Source organism: Mobula hypostoma, chromosome 24, assembly GCF_963921235.1.
Source record: "Mobula hypostoma chromosome 24, sMobHyp1.1, whole genome shotgun sequence".
NCBI classification, from domain to species: Eukaryota; Metazoa; Chordata; class Chondrichthyes; order Myliobatiformes; family Myliobatidae; genus Mobula; species Mobula hypostoma.
In genome coordinates, this window is record NC_086120.1 from 28742817 (window position 1) to 28763063 (window position 20247).

At 43.9% G+C, this 20247-nt stretch overlaps 1 protein-coding gene across 1 annotated transcript in view; it reads right to left on the reverse strand.

The window, feature by feature from the left end:
- cers1 (ceramide synthase 1) overlaps positions 1-20247 on the reverse strand; it is a 59494-nt gene that overhangs the window by 11042 nt on the left and 28205 nt on the right. Inside the window, exons 2-4 of the mRNA XM_063032347.1 lie at positions 20061-20220; positions 2810-2990; positions 548-709 (exon numbers count right to left, since the gene is read on the reverse strand). Coding sequence (XP_062888417.1) covers positions 548-709; positions 2810-2990; positions 20061-20220 — 503 coding nt within the window. The remainder of the gene's footprint in view (positions 1-547; positions 710-2809; positions 2991-20060; positions 20221-20247) is intronic.

Here is a 20247-nt window from a genome sequence, read left to right on the forward strand (position 1 = left end):
GAGGTACTGTAAGTTCTTTACACAGAGTGCATGAAATACTTGCCGGGGTGGTGGTAGAGAAAGAAACATTAGGGAGCATTTGAGAAACTCTTAGATAGGCACATGGGTGATAGAAAAATGTAGGGCTATGTCAAGGAAAGGGTTAGATTGATCCTAAATGTCAGCACAACATTGTGGGCCGAATGGCTGTACTGTGCTGTAATGTTCTACCAGTTGGTTTACTTTCTTTATATTTCAGACCCATCAATATAAAATCCAACATTCCTTTATTCCTTCCATCACTCGGCCCTAGCGTCATGAACACTGCTACAGAGTGCTGACCTTCAATATGTACACCGATTTGCTCACACCTCTCAATCACTGACTTGTACGCATGGAACATCTGTTATGCAGTCCATTACCATTTCTTCACAAAAGCACTAAACAGTGGTGGGAGACTCGAACCGAAGCTTTGTTTGAGGGATGAGGCAACATAACATAGGCAGCACCCAACTACAGCTAGACTGGGACCCACTAATTAAATCTTCACACAGGAGCAGCCACTTACCAGCTCACAGCAAAGGTGCAGCATCCAATATTGGAAGCCACATCATTTAGTCGGTGGTAGACCCCAGCTCTGTTTTTCAAGTAAACATTGAGTTTTGTGAATTCAAGTAAAATGTCATTGATGTCATGCAGGAAAAGGACCAGGATTCCAATGTTGTGGTACCTGCAGAGAAACAAAGGTCACTAGATCAGCTAAAGCCTGTTTGATAACAAGGGGGATTAGTCCCAATGCCATCACAGTTCTTTCAATATACAGTATCACAGTGGCATACAGGTACAGCAGAGAAACAGGCCCTTCAGCCCAATGGATCCTTACACACCATGTCCATTTACACTAATCCTGCATTAATTGCCTTGCTTTATTCTCGCCTCTGCTCTTTCGATTCTTTCTTTCTTTATAATCTTTTTATTGAATCAGTACACAAAAGGTAAACCATATAGGCACTGATACACAGTTGCAATATAACTTTACAAGAGATATTAATACACAAAAAAAAGTTAGTACAAACAGTGCAGTTTAGATATAAAATAACCAAGTAATATAATAGTATACTAATTTTCAAATATGTCAATAAGGAAAAAAAAACCCCCAAAAAAACCCACCGTGCAACTAAACTAAAAAGCAAAGCAAAGCAGTGGGCTAACTAGGTATCAAGTAGAGTTAAACAACTTAAAACTCTTTCGATTCTATCACTCACCTCCACACTAGGGTCAGTTAACCTATAATCCTGTATGTCTTTGGAATGTGGGAGGAAACTCCTGAATACTCGGAGGAAACTCAATACTCGGAGGAAGTCCACGCAGTCGCAGGGAGAATGTGCAAACTCCACACACAGCACCAGAGGTCAAGAATGAACCTGGGTCTCTCATACTCTGAGACAATGGGACTACCAGCTGTGCAATATTGCTGCCCCTAACCAAACACCATGTTACTCAGCAATATTGGTATTTCGTTTACACAAGAGCTGTGATTCCCTATCTTCCTTACCAATAAAAGCACCCATCTCAGCTCTCCTGCTCGTCCACCTATTCTTAACTGTTCCAACTGTTGACCAACTTTAACTCTGCATAAAACTTGTGTTCATCCAAAACTCTGCTCCTCATGTCTTAACTCCTGATAACTCAACACTCCAGTACACTGTGACCAACATTGGCCCCTCCTCCAATAACACCTTAATTTAAAAACCCTTTTCTTGGTTTGCACACCAGTCACTGGGTGAAGACCAACTCTCAGCTCCTCTACTACCGTGTTGTAACTTTCCCAGCCGAAGGCACCTTCTGGGTCTCTGCTCTCCTCCAATACATGCCTCAATTTTAGATTGTAGAAAAAGTGTTAAATAAACACTAGTTTTAATCTACCATTGACATTTCTCACAGGCAAAAAAAAAGTGGGAGATTTAAAAAAAATTAAGTTGCAGGATGTGGTCATCTCTGACGAGTTCAGTGTTTAGTGCAAAGTCTTAATTGCCCACGAGAGGGTGATGGTGAGACACCTTCTTGAACCACTGTGGTCATTCTACTGAAAGCACAAGCACAGTGCTGTTGGGGAGGGAGTTCCAGGTTGCAACCCTGTATTAGTATTTCATTGCTTTCTTGATTTGGTTAAAATATTTAGAGGGTTTCCTGTACACTGAAGAAACAAGTCTTATGGCTAAATTAATTGTTTCACTTCATTAACCAGGTTGTGTTTATTTGTGTATCTATATATTTGTTTAGAGGTTTAGCACAGTAAAAGGTTCTTCTGACCCAATGAGCCCAACCTGCCCAATTACACCCATTTGACCAATTAACCTATTAACCTCACCGGTGTTGCAATAACATCATGATAACTACTGTGATACCCTTTCAGGTAGAGGAATGAGGCTGCTATACTCCCGTCTACTTTTGGCCGTTAGCAACTTGCCATGTTCCTCTGTCCACTGGCCAAAACTGGTTCTCCCTACACTGAAGCGTCATTCACTCATGATGAGTGGAACAATTTTTAAGGAGATAAGGACAATATTCACGTCATGAAGAAATGAAGTCTTCTAATCACATTCTATTATATAGTGATGCCCTCTTAACATTGATACCTCTCCAGGATTGCCCTGGAATATCTGGGAATTAATTCTTTGGTGATCACTGGTAGAAAAATAATATTTTAGCATTGAGAGTCTTTTCCATTTCCCTTCATGTTAAAAGAAACTGGGGGTTGATCAGATGCAGAAAGTCACAAGATGAAGCCTCTCAGATCTGGCAACCCAACACACACATCCATACTTACCGGAAGGCGTAGGAGAAGGCAATAAGAGCCAGTGTTATCACATGATGGATCAGCATCACAACAGAGTCCTTTCTCCAGGCATCCATATAAATTGTGGCATAGATGGCATGTCCATAGAAACTACACTGGACCAGGTAAGCGATTGCTATGTCTTTTGGGACATCATTTGATGCTCTCCAGTCTGAAAATTAAGACAATGGTAACTTCTTTGGTTCATACCAGGCACACTCCTTTTCTTACTAAGGCACCACACTTATTTAATAATACTTGGTTCACTGTGACCATACCAGGGCTCACGAAAGTGGTCAGTGTATGGGATGAGCAGCAATACAAAATTTTCCAGTTCCCCGAGTTAAATTATAATGATTGCAGAATAAGCAAGTGAAGCACAGGAGAAGCTGCCTACATCAGCTCCCTTGGAAGAACTGCCTCCACACGAAATGTTGGAGGAACTCAACAGGCCACAGGCGGCAAGTATGGAAAGGAATAAACAGTAAATGTCTTGGGCCAAGACCCTTCATCAGGACTGGAGAGATAGGGGAAAGAAACCAGTATGAAGCTTCTTCCCCCTTTCTGTCCAGTCCTGATTTTTCCAGTAAGATGGTGGCACGTTTCGTTGCAGTGGCTTCTATGGGGTCAACAAAAAGTGCTACCGTCCTACTTAAACACATTTTTAATGATTGCAAGATCCTGATGTACATTAAGAACCTAAAGTACTGCAGGCTTACACCATCAGTGAGTTGCTCGCTGGCAGAGATAATGAAGGAGGTACGCAACATGCCTGAGTCGAAGAAGCCTTACAGTCAAATCTATGAGTGGCCATCTTAGTTGCTTTTCTTGTGATTGCAAGACTCTTTTGGATGTTGTTAATGTGATATGCTGCAAGTTCAACACACTGATTAATTGGCTGAGAGCAGGGGCGGACAGCGGAGGAGCTGCATGGGCTTGGTCATAGCAAGGATTAGGCCCCAAGCCATGGTGTCGCCTGGGAGAGGCATCTGAGCTGGTGTGCTCCACCGGGAGCGGCATGGCACAGCATCTGGACTGGAGCCAGTGCTGCCCCCTAGTGTTTGCTCAGCTGCTCTATTTTGGTCAACTGAAGATTTCAATGGGCTATATATATTTTGCGTGGTTATATTTTACTGATATTCTGTAAGTGCTTGTTATCTTGCATATGCGAGGACTAGGCCTCAAGCCACAGTGTCGGCTGAGTGAGGCATCGGTCCTGGTGTGCTCCACTGGGGGTGATGTGGCATGGCATCCAGGCCGCAGTCGATGCTGCCCGCCACCCCCCCCGCAGTGTTTGCTTGCAGAAGATTAGCTTTGTTGTGGTTGACTGTAGATTGATGGCGCAAGTTTATTGCGTGATTGTGACACTGTTTGTGCTTGTTAACTTGTACGTGCTGTGTGTGCTTTGTGCTGTGTATGACTGTTGGTATTGTGTTTTGCACCTTGACCCCAGAGCAATGCGGTTTTGTTTGGATGTAACTCACGAGTATTCATGCACGGTTGAATGGCAATTAAACTTGAATTGAATTGAAGGTTCTCGGCCCAAAATGTTGACTGCTTTTTCCTGTCCATAGATGCTGCTTGACCTGCTGAGTTCCTCCAGCATTTTGTGTGTGTTACCCTAGATATCCAACATCCATAATTTTTATAATTTCTCTCTCATGAACCTCTTTAAGGATACGTACAATTGCCTTTTGAAAGTTCCTGTTAATCGGATTCTGTTATCATTTCAGATCATGCAATTATCTTAGCAACAGATTTCAGCAATACTATGCATGAAGTAATTTCACCTCCATTTCCGCTTGGTCTTCATGCCAATTTTTTTCACATCATTGTTAATGTGCTCAGTAGTGAAAGGAAACAACTTATCCTTCCCTTTTATCAGAATTGCCCTTGGTTTTGATCTTCTCTATTAAATCTCTCCTCAAACTTCTCTGATCAAAGACTAGCATTTCCATTCATTCCACAAGATTTACATCTCCCACTCCCGGTAAGCCCCATGCCCTGTTCTCAAAGTTCAAAGTAAAATTTATTATCAGAGTACATCCATGTCACCAGATTCTTTTTCCTGTGGGCATACTTAGCAAATCTGTAGAACAGTAACTGTAAACAAAATCAATGAAAACAATCCGTTCAAACGCAAATATAAATAAATAGCAATAAGTAACAAGTATGAAATAACAAGATAAAAGGTCCTTAAATTGAGAGCATCGGTGGTGGGAACACCAGAAATAGAATGAGTGTAGTTATGCCCTTTGTTCAAGAGCCTGATGGTTGAGGGCAAGTCCTGAGGGACTTTGTACCTTTTACCAGGTGGCAGCAATGAGAAAAGAGCATGGCCTCAGTGGTGAGGATCTTTGGTGATGGGTGCTGCTTTTCTCCGGCAACGTTTTGTGTAGATGTGCTCGATGGTCAGGAGGGCTTTATCCATGATGGGCTGAATCCACTACCTTTTGTAGGATTTTTCGTTAAAAGGCAGTGGTGTTCCCATACCAGGCTGTAATGCAGCCACTCAGCATTAGCAATGCTGAAGTTGGCCGAGGATTTTGATAACATGCCGAAACTCCGCAGACCCCTGAGGAGATAGAGGCGCTGTTGTGCTTTCTTTGCAATTATATTTATATGATGGGTCCAGGCCAGATCCTTTGAGATAGTGACACCCAGGAATTTAAAGTTACTGACCCTCTCCACCTCTGATCCACTGATTAGTACTGGCTTATGGACCTCTGGTTTCCCTCTCCTGAGGTCTACAATCAGTTCTCTGGTCTTATTGGCATTGTGTGAGAAGTTGTTGTTATTACACCACTCAGCCAAATTCAGTGCACCGGGGTTAACATCAGTCTACATATACACAATGCAAAAACATACAGGAATGTCACTGATGGGAAGATGCACCATTGGTTACCTAGCACTTCAGGACTACACTGAAAGGAACAAGTCGCTGATTTTTAAAGAGGTGATCCCAATTTCAAACACTGTCATGTTGCATTCTGAACCTGCTGCAAGTAGGAAAAGGAGCCATCAGCATCTGGATAAGTTAAAGGGTTGTCACAACTGGAGAAAATGAGAAAAATAAGTCCTGAAAAAGGGTCTCAGCCCGAAACGTCAATACATCCACTCTTCCTTGGATGCAGACTGACCTGCTGAGTTCCTCCATCATTTGCAGTGTGTTGCTTTGTACTTCCATCATCTGCAGATTTTCTCATGTTTGTGAAAAATAAAAATTTACATAGGATCAAAGCCAAGGCAAAAGTTGGCCATCGTGGTTATGGTTGAGATGGAGGATGGGAGAAGTTGGGGAAGGGGTACCACAATGAAGATGGGCTGAGAGCACCAGGATGACAACCTCACCTCATAACAATCCCCCAAGAGAACAGAGATCATCACATCGTTATCAATTGCTGTGGGAGACGGTGCCAATGTCACATACACATGAATAAACACACAAAAATATGGCAGCAAGCCTACATGGATAACCACTCAAAGACAGCCAGAAGCACAGAGGCACGGTCCTCTGCACCTGTGATATCACTGTTGACCAACAGGTCTTGACATTCTTCTTCCATTCTCCAATTCCAACTCAATTTATACTCCGCCTCCACCTTGCTCATTATTTCACGTTTTTCTTTGTAATACTTCATCTTGCCACACCCTTATCAGTTTACCTTTCATTTATCTTACCTTTCATCAAGTTAATAGTCTCTCCTTTGTTTCTACTAAATCCTCTAGATAAAGGAAGAGTGAGGGGAGACATATATCAGGGTCAGTTCTTTTGCGATGAGCATCGCTTTCCCTGTGCAACCTGTAGGCTGATTCCGACATTCCTCTCTCCTGCTGCCTTTGTGGTTCATTGGTCATAACCTCAGGGCAGCCCATGAAGTGACCACCAATGGAGTTCCATAGAATTACAGTCACTGCTCTCTAAAAGGAAACACAGCCCTCACTGGCAGCTCAATGTTACCCAATCAGTTTAAGGCAGGGCCATGTACAGTTAAAATCAATTTACCCAGAATACCATCTCTTTAAAGATCTGAAACAAAAAAAAAAGGAAAGAAAGTACAGCAACTTTGCACAAACTAAGCAGGAACTCTTTGCCAGAGATGTGGTGAGCGGAGAACAATGACACACAAATTATGAGCTTCACTTTAATCTCAGTCACCAGCAGCTGTTAGCAGGCTTGACTGATCCAATTACGGCATGGCCATCACTATATGCAATTCATCAGAAGCACATTTCACCGTATTATCCCACCAATGTTTTAATACCCAGATTACCATTGAGGGACAGCTTATGCAATGCTAGTTCCCACTAGATGGAGGGCTGGAAGGAGGAGTTACTGAGTCAGAATCTGGTCATTTAGTGCTGAGGCGAGGAGAAATTCTTTACTCGGGGGAAGGCTATGAATCCATAAACCTTTATGTCTCAGACAATTACGCTCTGTAACTAAGTACATTCAAGACCGAGTCTGAATCATGTTTGTAGAGATGAAACAATGGGTCGCAATGATCTAATTAAAAAGCAGAACAGGTTTGAAGAGGCCAAGGGATGTAGGAGAATGAGGGGAGATTTGATAGAGGTATATATAATCGTGAGTGATATAGACAGGGTGAACGCAATCAGACTTTTTTTTCCACTGAGATCGGGTGAGAATAGAGGTCATGGGTTAAGGGTGAAAGGTGAAATGTCTAAAGGAACATGAGGGGGAACTTCTTCACTCAAAGGGTGTTGAGAGTGTGGAATGAGCTGCCAGCACAAGTGGTGGATGTGGGTTCGATTTCAACATTTAAGAGAATTTTGGATGGATACATGGATGGCAGGGGTATGAAGGGCTATGGTCCGGGTGCAGGTTGATGGGATGAGGCAGAATAATAGTTTGGCATGGACTAGATGGGTCGAAAGGCCTGTTCCTGTGCTATGTAACACAAGTGCACTGCTATCTAGTGGAGTCTGTTTCAAAATAAAGCAGTAAGCTGTGGAAGTAGGCAACCCACTCGACAGACTCTCTGCAGCTCCTTCTGACACAGAATCCTGTCACACCTCAGTGACTGTACAGGGAAGGATCCCAGCGAAGCAACATCTGAAGAACCCTTCCGTTCAAACGCCTGGATATCTGCACTTGGTTTAAATGTTTTAAGTACAATCATTTACTTCCTGAGCTACAAATTGCAAATTATTTTGGCACAGTACATTGTTCTATTTGATATCATCAAGAATGCATTTTCTTCATGAATTTATTAGGCATTTTCTAATCTTCTTTTAAGTAACTTTTTTTTAAAGAGATGAGGAACTTCTTTAGCAGAGGGTGGTGAATCTGGAATTCATCACCACAGACAGCTCTGGAGGCCAAGTCATTTGGTTAATTTAATGCAGAGGTTGATAAGTTCTTGATTAGTATGGGTGTCAAAGATTACAGGGAGAAGGAAGGAGAATGGATTTGAGACATTATACATCAGTCATGATAAAATGGTGGAGCAGATTCAATAGGCTGAATGGCCTAATTCTTCTCCCAGGTCTTCTGGTCTAATGTGACTGAATATATCAGGAGAAAATGTTCCTACTGACTGGAGAGTCCAGAAGACTCAGGCATATGATAATAGCCAAAAGAAATAACAGAGAAATTAAAAGAATTATTTTTATTAAACCACAATCAGTTAAAACAATCAGGAATGTGCTGTTGAAAGTTGGAATCTGACCAAACTCTAAATAATCCATCAAAACTGGCTGAACCAGGGATGAAGTGCAGGGAAGTAGGTTTAAATGAGCTCTCTCAGAGAGATGGGAAATGCACTAATAATGGATATGCATTAGTGTCCTCTAACTGTTGTGTATGACATGATAACGTCAGAACTCTCAACCACATCCCTCAACTCTCTCCTGGGTTGATTCATTTTTAGGATGTGGGCAGTACAGGCAAGGCGTTGTTAGAGGCGAATATGAACTCATTTATGAGCCTCCTCTGGACTCGCTATCAAGGACTCTACCTTAGCATTATTTATTTATTATTTGTATATTTATATATTTGCAGTTTGTCTTCTTTTGCACATTGTCAGTCTTTGTGCACGGTTGTCATTAATTCTGTTGTATTTCTTTGCGCTACTGTGAATGCCTGAAAGAAAATCCTGGAAATCCAGGAAAATCCTGCCTGACAAACCTATTACAATTTTTTGAGGAAATTACCAGTAGGCTAGACAAGGGAGATGCAGTGGATGTTGTATATTTGGATTCTCAGAAGGCCTTTGACAAGGTGCCACACATGAGGCTACTTAACAAGATAAGAGCCCATGGAATTACGGGAAAGTTACATACGTGGATAGAGCGTTGGCTGATTGGCAGGAAACAGAGAGTGGGAATAAAGGGATCCTATTCTGGTTGGCTGCCGGTTACCAGTGGTGTTCCACAGGGATCAGTGTTGGGGCCGCTTCTTTTTACATTGTACATCAACGATTTGGATTATGGAATAGATGGCTTTGTGGCTAAGTTTGCTGATGATACGAAGATAGGTGGAGGGGCCAGTAGTGCTGAGGAAATGGAGAGTCTGCAGAGAGACTTGGATAGATTGAAAGAATGGGCAGAGAAGTGCCAAATGAAGTACAATGTTAGAAAGTGTATGGTTATGCACTTTGGCAGAAAAAATAAATGGGCAGACTATTATTTAAATGGGGAAAGAATTCAAAGTTCTGAGATGCAACGGGACTTGAGAGTCCTCGTACAGGATACCCTTAAAGTTAACCTCCAGGTTGAGTCAGTAGTGAAGAAGGCGAATGCAATGTTGGCATTCATTTCTAGAGGAATAGAGTATAGGAGCAGGGATGTGATGTTGAGGCTCTATAAGGTGCTGGTGAGACCTCACTTGGAGTACTGTGGGCAGTTTTGGTGTCCTTATTTAGGAAAGGATGTGCTGACGTTGGAGAGGGTACAGAGAAGATTCACTGGAATGATTCCGGGAATGAGAGGGTTAACATATGAGGAGCGTTTGTCCACTCTTGGACTGTATTCCTTGGAGCCTAGAAGAATGAGGTGAGACCTCATAGAAACATTTTGAATGTTAAAAGGCATGGACAGAGTGGATGTGGCAAAGTTGTTTCCCATGATGGGGGAGTCTAGTACGAGAGGGCTTGACTTAAGGATTGAAAGGCGCCCTTTCAGAACAGAAATGCGAAGAAATTTTTTTAGTCAGAGGGTGGTGAATCTATGGAATTTATTGCCACAGGCAGCAGTGGAGGCCAAGTCATTGGGTGTATCTAAGGCAGAGATTGATAGGTATCTGAGTAGCCAGGGCATCAAAGGTTATGGTGAGAAGGCGGAGGAGTGGGACTAAATAGGAGAATGGATCAGCTCATGATAAAATGGCGGAGCAGACTCGATGGGCCGAATGGCCTACTTCTGCTCCTTTGTCTTACGGTCTAAAAGAAATCTCAGGGTATATGTACTTTGATAATAAATCTATCTTGAACTTTGAACTCAATATAACCCTTGGGGAGGAGGCATTGAGTTGGATCTGTTGGTTCCATGCTGTGATGATGAGAATTCTTGGATTTAGCCCCAGTGGCAATGAAGCAACAATGGCATCTCAAATTTAGGGCTGTATGAAACTTATTCCAATCAGAGAAGCAAGGAACCACCAGTACTTAATTCCTATTCTATACTGAGTTAACTGTCCCAACCAGCTCCTTTCTGATTCAGCTTCCTATCAGAGGAAATTATCCTGCGTTCTCTCAGCAAATCCACCTCCCTAAAATGGGGCCTCTCTGTCACAAGCGACTCCATTTTTCAGATAAGGAACTGGCCGTGGGTGTCCTCCCTACTCAAATCCATCAGCTGTCCTCAGTACGATGAATCACTGAATCTGTAGGAATTCTCTCAGTCGGAAAGAACCGACACCAGAACCCTGTAGGGTTGACAGACTACAGCAAGTGACACAAGTGTGCAGTTATGGTCCATGTGCAAAGGGAGAGACACTTAAGTGGATGAACAGTTCACAGACATTTATTAAGAACTCTGAAGAATTAAAGAAAAATTAGTAAATGCTAGGCCAACAGGGCCATTAACAAAAACTCTCAATCTGAAAACTAATGCCAACACTGCGGGTAGGAAGCAGTAACTTCATACTAAATGAATGGTGCTCCTTTACAGCAGCAATCAAAACAGCGGCCTTCTTTCCCACAAAATGCTGGAGGAACTCAGCAGGCCAGGCAGCATCTAGGAAAAGAGTACAGTCAACGTTTTGGCCCGAATTGTCGACTGTACTCTTTTTCCTAGATGCTGTCTGGCCTCCTGAGTTCTCCCAGTATTTTGTGTGTGTTACTCGGATGCTAGCATCTGCAGATTTTCTCTTGTTTGTGATTGGCGTTCTTTCCCAGATAGGGATAAAGATAAGCAGGAAGCATAGACTTTCCTGTGCCTTTGGTCGAATCTCAATGAGAGTGGAATTAGAGGAAGGGAGTGAAACACCACCACAATGAACATAAGAAATAGGAGCAGGAGTAGGCTATCTGACCCATGTGCTATTCAGTAAGATCATGACTGATCTGGCCATGGACTCATCTCCACCTACCTGCCTTTCCCCCATAACCCTTAATTCCCCTACTATGCAAAAATACATCCAACTTCGTCTTAAACGTATTTACTGAGGTAGCCTCCACTGCTTCATTGGGCAGAGAATTCCACAGATTCACCACTCTCTGGGAAAAGCAGTTCCTCCTTATCTCCATCCTAAATCTACTCCCCTGAATCTTGAGGCTATGTCCCCTAGTTTTAGTCTCACCTACCAGTGGAATAAACTTTCCTGCCTCTATCTTATCTATCCCTTTCATAATGTTATATGTTTCTATTATACCTCCTCTCATTCTTCTGAATTCCAGCGAGTACATTGAAACACTAATTGGCTAGAACGTGCAAACTCGTGAGAGTGATTGCCAGACCCGTTCTGCGGCTCACCTGCGAGGGCATGTCTGTGGTTGTGAGAAGGCCCCCCTCCCCAGGCGCAGCTCCCGAAGCGCCAGAGACCTGTGCCTTCTGGAAGTCCCGAATGAGAGACTTGTCCAGAATGTCATGACTGGAACCCAAGAACATTACTCAGGACCATACCCCTTCTCTCTGGACCCTGCCCCGCACCCAGCGAGAAGCCTGGAGGCACGGCACAGAATAGACCAGGGATCCATCCACCAAGCGGGAAGGAGGGGAGGAGGTGATTGGAGCAAGGGAAGAAGTCACCAGTTTGAGCTGCGAAGCATGGAACACTGGGTGGATCTTCGTTGATGATGGTAGATGCAATCTATATGAGACTTTGTTGATAGCCTTCTCCACCATGAATGGTCCTGTGTAGCGTGGGGCCAACTTACACCTATCAACTTTTAAGGGGAAATGCCCAGATGCCAGCCAGATTTTCTCCCCTGGCTTGAGAGGCAGAGCTGATCAGCTTGCCGGGCATGTGGTTTCTCAGCAAACAGCAAAGAAGCCCTGGACCATCTCCGCATGTGTTTGTATGACTGGACAAACTGTTCTGTAGCAGGAACTCCTACGTCAATCTTCTGGTCAGGAAAGAGCAGTGGCTGGAACCCTTTCTGGCATTCAAAGGGAGACATACCAGTAAAGGATGACTAGAGGTATTCTCTGCCCAAACCAACTGGGAGCTCCGGAATGAGGGGCTGTAAGGGGAAAGGCAATGCAGGGTTGTCTCCAGCTCCTGATTCGCTTCTCAGTCTGGCCATTCGATTGCGGGAGGGAACCAGATAAGAGGCTGGATTTGGCTCCCACAAGAGAACAGAAGATCTTGAACTGTGGTCCTCAATCAGACACTATGTTCTGAGGGAAACCATGCAGCCTGAACATGTGCTGAAGCATGAGGTTGGAGGTCTCACAGGTCAACGGGAGCTCAGGGAGAGCAATGGTGTGGGCAGCCTTGGAGAATCAGTCCACAGCCACCTGAATAGTAGTGTTTTCATCAGATGGGGCAGACCAGTGATGAAGTCCACTGAGTGTTGGGACCAGTGGTGGTGAGGCATAGGCAGAGATGAAGTTGTGGATGTCCTGGGACATTGATGGCCACCAAAGTTTCTCATTTGATAAATTCCAGGGTCCATTGAATTCCGGATGGCCATCCAGATGGGAGGAGTAACCCCATTCCAACTTTCTGGGGTATATTGTAGCAGGGACAGATAGCCAGTTGGGAGGTCACCCTCCTGGGCCTGGATCCAACTGTTGGGAGCCCTCATCTCCAACTCTATTCCCCAAATTACCAGAGCAGCAATGCACGAGTGAGGAAGGATGGGCTCTCAGACACAAAAAGCTGCCAGGAGAGAGCACTGGCCATTGTAATCTTGCCTCCGGGACAGTAGGTGATGGTGAAATTAAACCAGGTGAAGAAGACAGCCCAGCGGGCTTAACAGGAGTTGAGTCTCTTAGCATCCGGAATGCAGGAGAGGTCCTTGTGAACTGTCCATACCAAAAAGAGGATGCTCTGCCCCCTTCAGCCAGTGTTGTCATGCTTCCAGGCCTCCTTGACAGCCAGAAGCTCTTAGTTCCTGACATCATAGATACATTCAGCCGGAGTCAACAACAGGAAAGAAAGGCACAGAGGCAGAGAAGAACACTGAGAGAGTACAGCTACCATGCCAACATCTGATACATCTCCCTCGATGATGAATAGCTGGGATGGGTCTGGGTGTTGTAGGACCGGGACAGTGGTGAAGTGTCACTTTAGTTCTGAGAAAGCTTGGCTTCATTCACTTGTCCAATGGAATTTTGCAGAGATCTTCTTAGTGAGTGCATTCACGGGAACTGCAATGGAACTGAAGTTTCTGATGAAGCGGTGATAAAAATTTGCAAATCCCATGAAGCGCCGCATATTTTTCATTGTAGATGCTTTGGGCCACTCTGTGAGTGCCTCAACTTTACACAGGTCCATTTTTACACTGGAAGGGGTGATGATACAGCCCAAAAATGATACCTGCTCTTTGTAGGATTCACACTTCTCTGACTTGACATAAAGGTTACATTCGAGGAGCCTTCAGAGAACCCTTGCACATGCAGGACGTGTTCCTGACAAGAGCGGGAATAGATCAGACTGCCGTCCAAATACACAAAAACAAACTGATTCAAATGTCCAGGAGCACATCATTGACCAGCAGGGACATCGGCCAGATCAAATGGCGTCACGAGGTACTCATAGTGACCAGGGGAGGTGTTGAATGAACCAGGTTGTAAGCATTGTACAGATCTGTCTTGGAGAATACAGTTGCTCCTTGGAGATGTTCAAACACAGAGGCAAGCAGGGGAAGAGGGTAGCGGTTCTTCACTGTGATGTTAAGGGTGCCAATAAAATCAGTACAGGGATGGAACTTGCCATCACTCTTGCCCATAAAATCAAGAAAATGCCTCTGCTGGCAAGGCTGATAGAATGATAAATCCTAAGACTAATGCCTCCTTGATATACTCTTCCAAAGCCAGTGTTTCTGGATGAGAGAGGGAAAAGAGCCAGCCCTGGAGAGGACGAGTACCGGGTGCTATTATATGGCTGGTGTGGAGGCCATGAGGTGGCCTTCTTCTTACTGAAGACCTCAAGAAGGTCAGCATATTCAGCCAGAACATTAGAAAGGTCCACACTAGTAATTGGCACCAGAGGGGACAGACTGACAGGGGCTTAAGCCGGAACCAAAGAGGTAGACAGACATGCCAGGCCCACTCTTGGAGCATCTTTACGGACCAATCGATCCATGGGTTATGGCGATAAAGCCAGGGAAGGCCAAACACCAGTGGCACAAGATAGAAGGAGAGTGTTCTCCATGTTTGCCTCCTAGCACAAGTGGGAGGGATACTTTGGAAAGGTGGATCTTGCCAGTGCCCAGAGGCTGACCATCCAGAGCCTTGATATCGATATCCTCTCTCAATTGCTAAGCTGGAACTTTCTATCTCTGAGCCAAAGAAATATCCATGAGGTTCCTGGCTGCCCCGGAATCAGTAAATGCCTGAAGCTCATGTATCTGGGAAGGCCATGACAAGGAAGCCTGTTGGTCAAGACAAGTGTGCAGTTATGGCCCAGGTGCGAAGGGACAGACACTGAAGCAGATGAACAGTTCATAGGCTTTTAATAAGAACTGTGCAGAGTTAAGTGAAAAACAATAACTGCTAACAAAAGCTCTCAAACTGAAAACTAATGCAAACAATGCGGCTAGGAAACAGGAACTTAACACTAAATGCATACTGCTCCTTTACAGTGTCAATCGAAATGGCAGTCTTCTTTTCTGGGCAAGAACAAAGATAAGCAGGGAGCGTAGACATCGCTGTGCTTTTGGTCAAGCCTCGACAAGACTGGAACGTGAGGAAGGGAGTTAAATACCATCTAGGTGAAGCACTAATTGGCTAGACCGTGCATACTCAGCGTGATTGTCGAACCCGTTTCATGGCCCCTCTGTGATTATGGGCAGATGCAGCAGAGCTCGTAGTTGTAATAGTGAGTTTACTAACTGTGGCTTGGGTAGGAGGAAACAAGATATTGATACAGCATGATCCTTGTAGGGCCTTTACAACTTAAAGGGACATTGATCTTTGACTAAACACACAAACCAGAGCTCATCTGCAGTACGATTTTTATTCCATGTCTCACGAATGAAAGAAATATTTCCCTTTGATGACCTCAGGAACAGCCAAAAGGACTTATGGGTAAATGAATACATTGGAAGTCTAGCTACTGTTGCATATTTGAAATGCTACATACAATTTGGCCCCAGCAAGCTCCACATGCAATAATCTCTTGGTTTTCTGTTTTAATCATGCTGCCAGAGATAGAAATTGCAGCCAGAACACTAGGGAGAACTTCTACCAAAAAACTGTCCCAGGATCTATCGCATCCACCCCAAAGTGCAGATAGGATCTTAGTTTAATATCTTACCCTTGATACAATTCCAAGATCGTCACACTGCCTCAGAAGTACACTGGAATGTGTAGGGAGGATACCAAACAGCAAGTTCCTCATGTGAGAGAACGTGATGCTTATGTTCAAGAGGCCTCATTTTAGGGATGCGGAGTGGAAGAGAGAACGCAGGATAATTTGTTGACTTTGTTTTCAATGTAACCAGTTGGGAAGACTCTGATCAGGGAGCACTCTGGAGGGAATCAATAAAATAAATGTGTTCTGAGAGTACAATAAATTATTCCTGTACTGGGGAAGGGTTGACTGCAGGGTGATATGAGGTGTGCACTCTGGGGTAGCGTTTGAGGGAAGCTGAGGTTTACAGCTTTTATTTAGTTACTTTACAGACAGTATCTTTAAAGATTCGTAATTAGGATCTGAGCTTCAATGGGAAAGATGCTGTTTATTGCAGATTTCCGAAGCCTTTGGAACACAGAGGGGAATCTCAAAGTTCAAATAAATTTATTATCAAAGTATGTATATGTCACCATATACAACCCTGAGATTCATTTTCTTGCAGGCATTCACAGTAGACACTAAAGAAACACAATAGAATTAATAAAAACTACAAAGATGGATAAACAACCAGTGTGCAAAAGAAGTCAAACAATGCAAATAAAAAGAAAATAATAAATAAGTAAGCAAGTAAATAAATAACTTGTGTTTTTTTAGGATATGCATTGTAGAGTCCATAGGTTGTGGAATCAGTTCAGTGTTGAGGTGAGTGAACTCATGGACCCTGTGTGCAAAGTTCTCCAGCTATGCCAGGAGTTTGACATGGTGGCAACATGCTTCCAGGTCAGAATCTTGTGCAACGTGCAAGGGCTGCCATTCCCATCTGCTGTGTGCCCATCTGTTAGATGGGTGGAGGTTAACAGCAAGTGATGGCGGAACAGATCGGTTTGGATTTGTCCTGTAGCTATTTGAGGAAATGAAAAAATGGGGCCTTCTGTCTTCAGAGCGGAGTAACACTCCCATCTCTCACAGACATCCCACCCTGCAAACACTCATTTCAGGGAGGTAGCACCATCAATTTGCGGGAGACTTCCGGGAGAAGTGGGATGTCTGCAATAGAATAGCTCCTTAGCAGCTGGCCAGCTAGTTTAAATAACGTTAGCTATGCTGATGAACGAATGACACCTGTTAAACTCACCTCAACATGTCTTTTACATTTTAACTCACCATGGGCAATAGAAAAGTCACTGTTGCAAACAGTGCAGCGAGCAACACTGTCATTATTTTGACCCATATTAGGCAAGGGTACACTTTAGTGTAGTCTGGGGTGACATACGTTTTATATTTTTTTTGGAACACTCTGCCATGGCGTGCTCTCGCGCGCACTCTCTCTCTCTCTCTCGTAGTCGCTTGCACGCTCTCAAGCGCTCTTGCTTGCTTTCTCTCGCTCGCTCTCTCTCGTGCACACGCACGCTCTCTTGCTTTTCTCTTGCTTGCTCTCAAAAAAATTGATTTCCATGATACTGTATATAATTTACGGGCATCAGGGAGCCATTATTAATATGCGGGAGACTCCCGGAAGTTCCGGGAGAGGTGGGATGTCTGCTTTCCCTGAAGACTATTTAAGGAAATGGAAAAATGGGTCTTCAGTCTTCAGGGAGGAGTATTGCTGTCTCGTTTGGATGTATTCATGAGTATTCGTGTATGGTTGAATGACGACTAAACTTGAATTGAATTGGATTGAATGACTGTGAAATCTTTTCCTATCTTTCACTTTCCTCTGCTTACCCTGAAGACTTGCCTTTTCAGTAAAATTACCCCAGACCAGTTAGAGAGCAGGTCAGAATATTAACCAATACTGACATTGGACCTGAGCACTGGAAGCAGCTACGATGTTCGCTGTCAACCTTGCAGAAGATATTTTGGTGGCATATTTAGAACTCTCTTTGCCAGCAAGATACACATAGATCCATGGAAATCCAGGAGAGTCAGTTCTGTGCAGATTGTTACCAATAATAACAAAAATTAAATTCCTCGCAACAGCTCTCGGCGAGGTATAGAAATATCTGTAGCTAGCAGCTGGCAGGTTTAACAAAGAACTGCTGAGACTGTGCAGTGATTCATTAAAAGAGCCAGTTCCTAGTGAGCTCAGGGACTAGGGAAGGATTAGGAGAGAGACATGTTATAAGAAACAATGCCAAGAAAAATTGTTTTTTAAACATTACCCTTCATATCACTTTGATACCCCAAAGAGTTTAAATATCATGAACAATGAATCATATTTTGATACTGGGGTCCAGTCTGTGGATTCATGATAGCTCTGTGTGTAAAGCAAGATCTCACACAAGGCAATGAAATCAATTCCAAATTAATCTGACCTTTCTTTTGCTAGAGTTCTTTTTTTTTAACTGGGAGGTTGCTGGCCAGGTGGAAGAGCTCAAGGCCGCTGCCAGGAAAACAACTTCTTCCTCAATGTCAACAAGACAAAGGAGGTGGTTATCGATTTCAGGAGAGCTCATGTGACTCACCCCCCCCCCGCCCCCCTTACATCGACAGCATAGCAGTGGAAACTGCAAGCGTGTCAAACTCCTGGGAGTGCTCATTTTGCACAACCTTTCATGGTCCCAGAATACATTATACACAATCAGGAAAGATCACCAGTGCCTCTACTTTCTGATGAGGCTAAGCAGAGCGGGACTGTGCACATCTCTACTCCAGTCCTTCTACAGACGCACGGTAGGGAGCATCCTAACATGCTGCATCACTGCTTGGTACACAAACTGCACCGCAGCGGACGGGAGGGCTCTACAATATATATATACATACAGAAAGGTGCTGGGAAAGGGCCGGTAACATCATGAAGGATCTCACCCATCTTTCTCATGGACTGCCCCACTCCCATCGGGGAGGAGGCTACACACAGCATCCACGCCAGGACAACCACTCAAAAACAGAAAGTTTCCCCAAGCAATAAGGCTGATCAACACCTCCACCCACTAACCCACCCCTCCATACACCCCAGCACCACCATTCTTTCTGTGAGTCACCTTATCTACAGACACTGCTTTACAATCATACAACTGCCTAGACATACAGTCAATGTATATAACCTATCTTATGTATTTATAATTATTGTGTTCTTTTTGTGGTGCATTGGATCCAGAGTAACAATCTTTTTGTCCTCCTTTACACTTGTGTACTGGAAATGGCATTGAACAATCTTGAATCTTGAATGATTCAAATCCCTGACCTTCATTCAGTTCTTTAATAAGGTAGCCATAGTCTAGCATCTCATCTGAATCTTTGGATCTTTTGTGTTGACCTCCGGTGTCTGTTTGGACCCCACAACCTCCTGACTCAGAAGTAGATGTTCTATCAACTGAGTGAGCCTGACTACAAGTTATCAACAAAATTGTGTACTTGCTATGGATTTAACCTTACAACCAGTGTCTTCCCCATTACGTGTGATCCTTTACAACCTGTAACAAACGTCAAATTTAGATAACACCACAAATGTAATAAAAGAAGAGGTGGTTCGCAGGAGCATTCTGAAAGGGACGATGACACCCAACTGCAAAATATCGTATTGGAACCATTGTCAGAGGGGTAGTCTTTCAGAGCACCTTAAAGAGGGATGGAAGAATTTGCAAGGGAATTCTACAGCTTAATAGTCCAGCACCAAGGGCACAACAGTGGAAGACTATAAGACACAGGAGCCGAATTTGGCCCATCATGTCTGCTCCACCATTCCAAATGGCTGATTTATTATCCCTTTCAACCCCATTCTCATGCCTTCTCTCTGAACCCTTTCACATGCTTACTAATCAAGAACCTATCAACCTCCACTTTAAATATACCCTGTGACTTGGCCTCCAAATCTGTGCAAACGAATTCCACAGTTTCACCATCCTCTAGCTAAAGAAACTTCTTCTCGCCTCTGTTCTAATGGGGCATCTGTGCATTCTGAGGCTGTGCCCTCTGGCCCTAGACCCTCCCATATCAGAAACGTCCTCTCCACGTCCACTCTATCTAGGCCTTTCGAAGCAAAGTGTGCGTGATGTCATATCAGGAGGGGTGTCGAGGCATGAGGGATGGAGGAGTCATTTCTTGATACCACTCATTCCCGGTCCTTTGGTTGTTTCCACTGTTTTATTTCATATTATCAGGTCAGAAAAAGAGAGAGAGCTCTACCCCAGACTGTCTAGACTACACAAACCATAGTGAACTTTGACATTGGATTCCCAATCATTCCACTCCACAACACCAAGATTACAGTGCAGAATGCATTAAAATAAATTACACACAGAACGTAATCAATCTTCCTAGACAGGGACTATAACTCATTGCAAGTGTTGAGTGAAACTATTTGATGCATACCATAAAAGACAGACGGTGGGTCGTGAAAGAAGGGATAGTCCGTGAGGAAGAGCAGGTAGGTGCTGTAGGACCAGGAGGCAGTGTAGAAAATCAGCTTCCAAGCACTTTCCGGCATCTTGGCCACATCCCTGGGCTGTAGGTCCCACCAGTGAGCTAGTGGCTGCAAGAGATGGTGAGAAAGAGAATT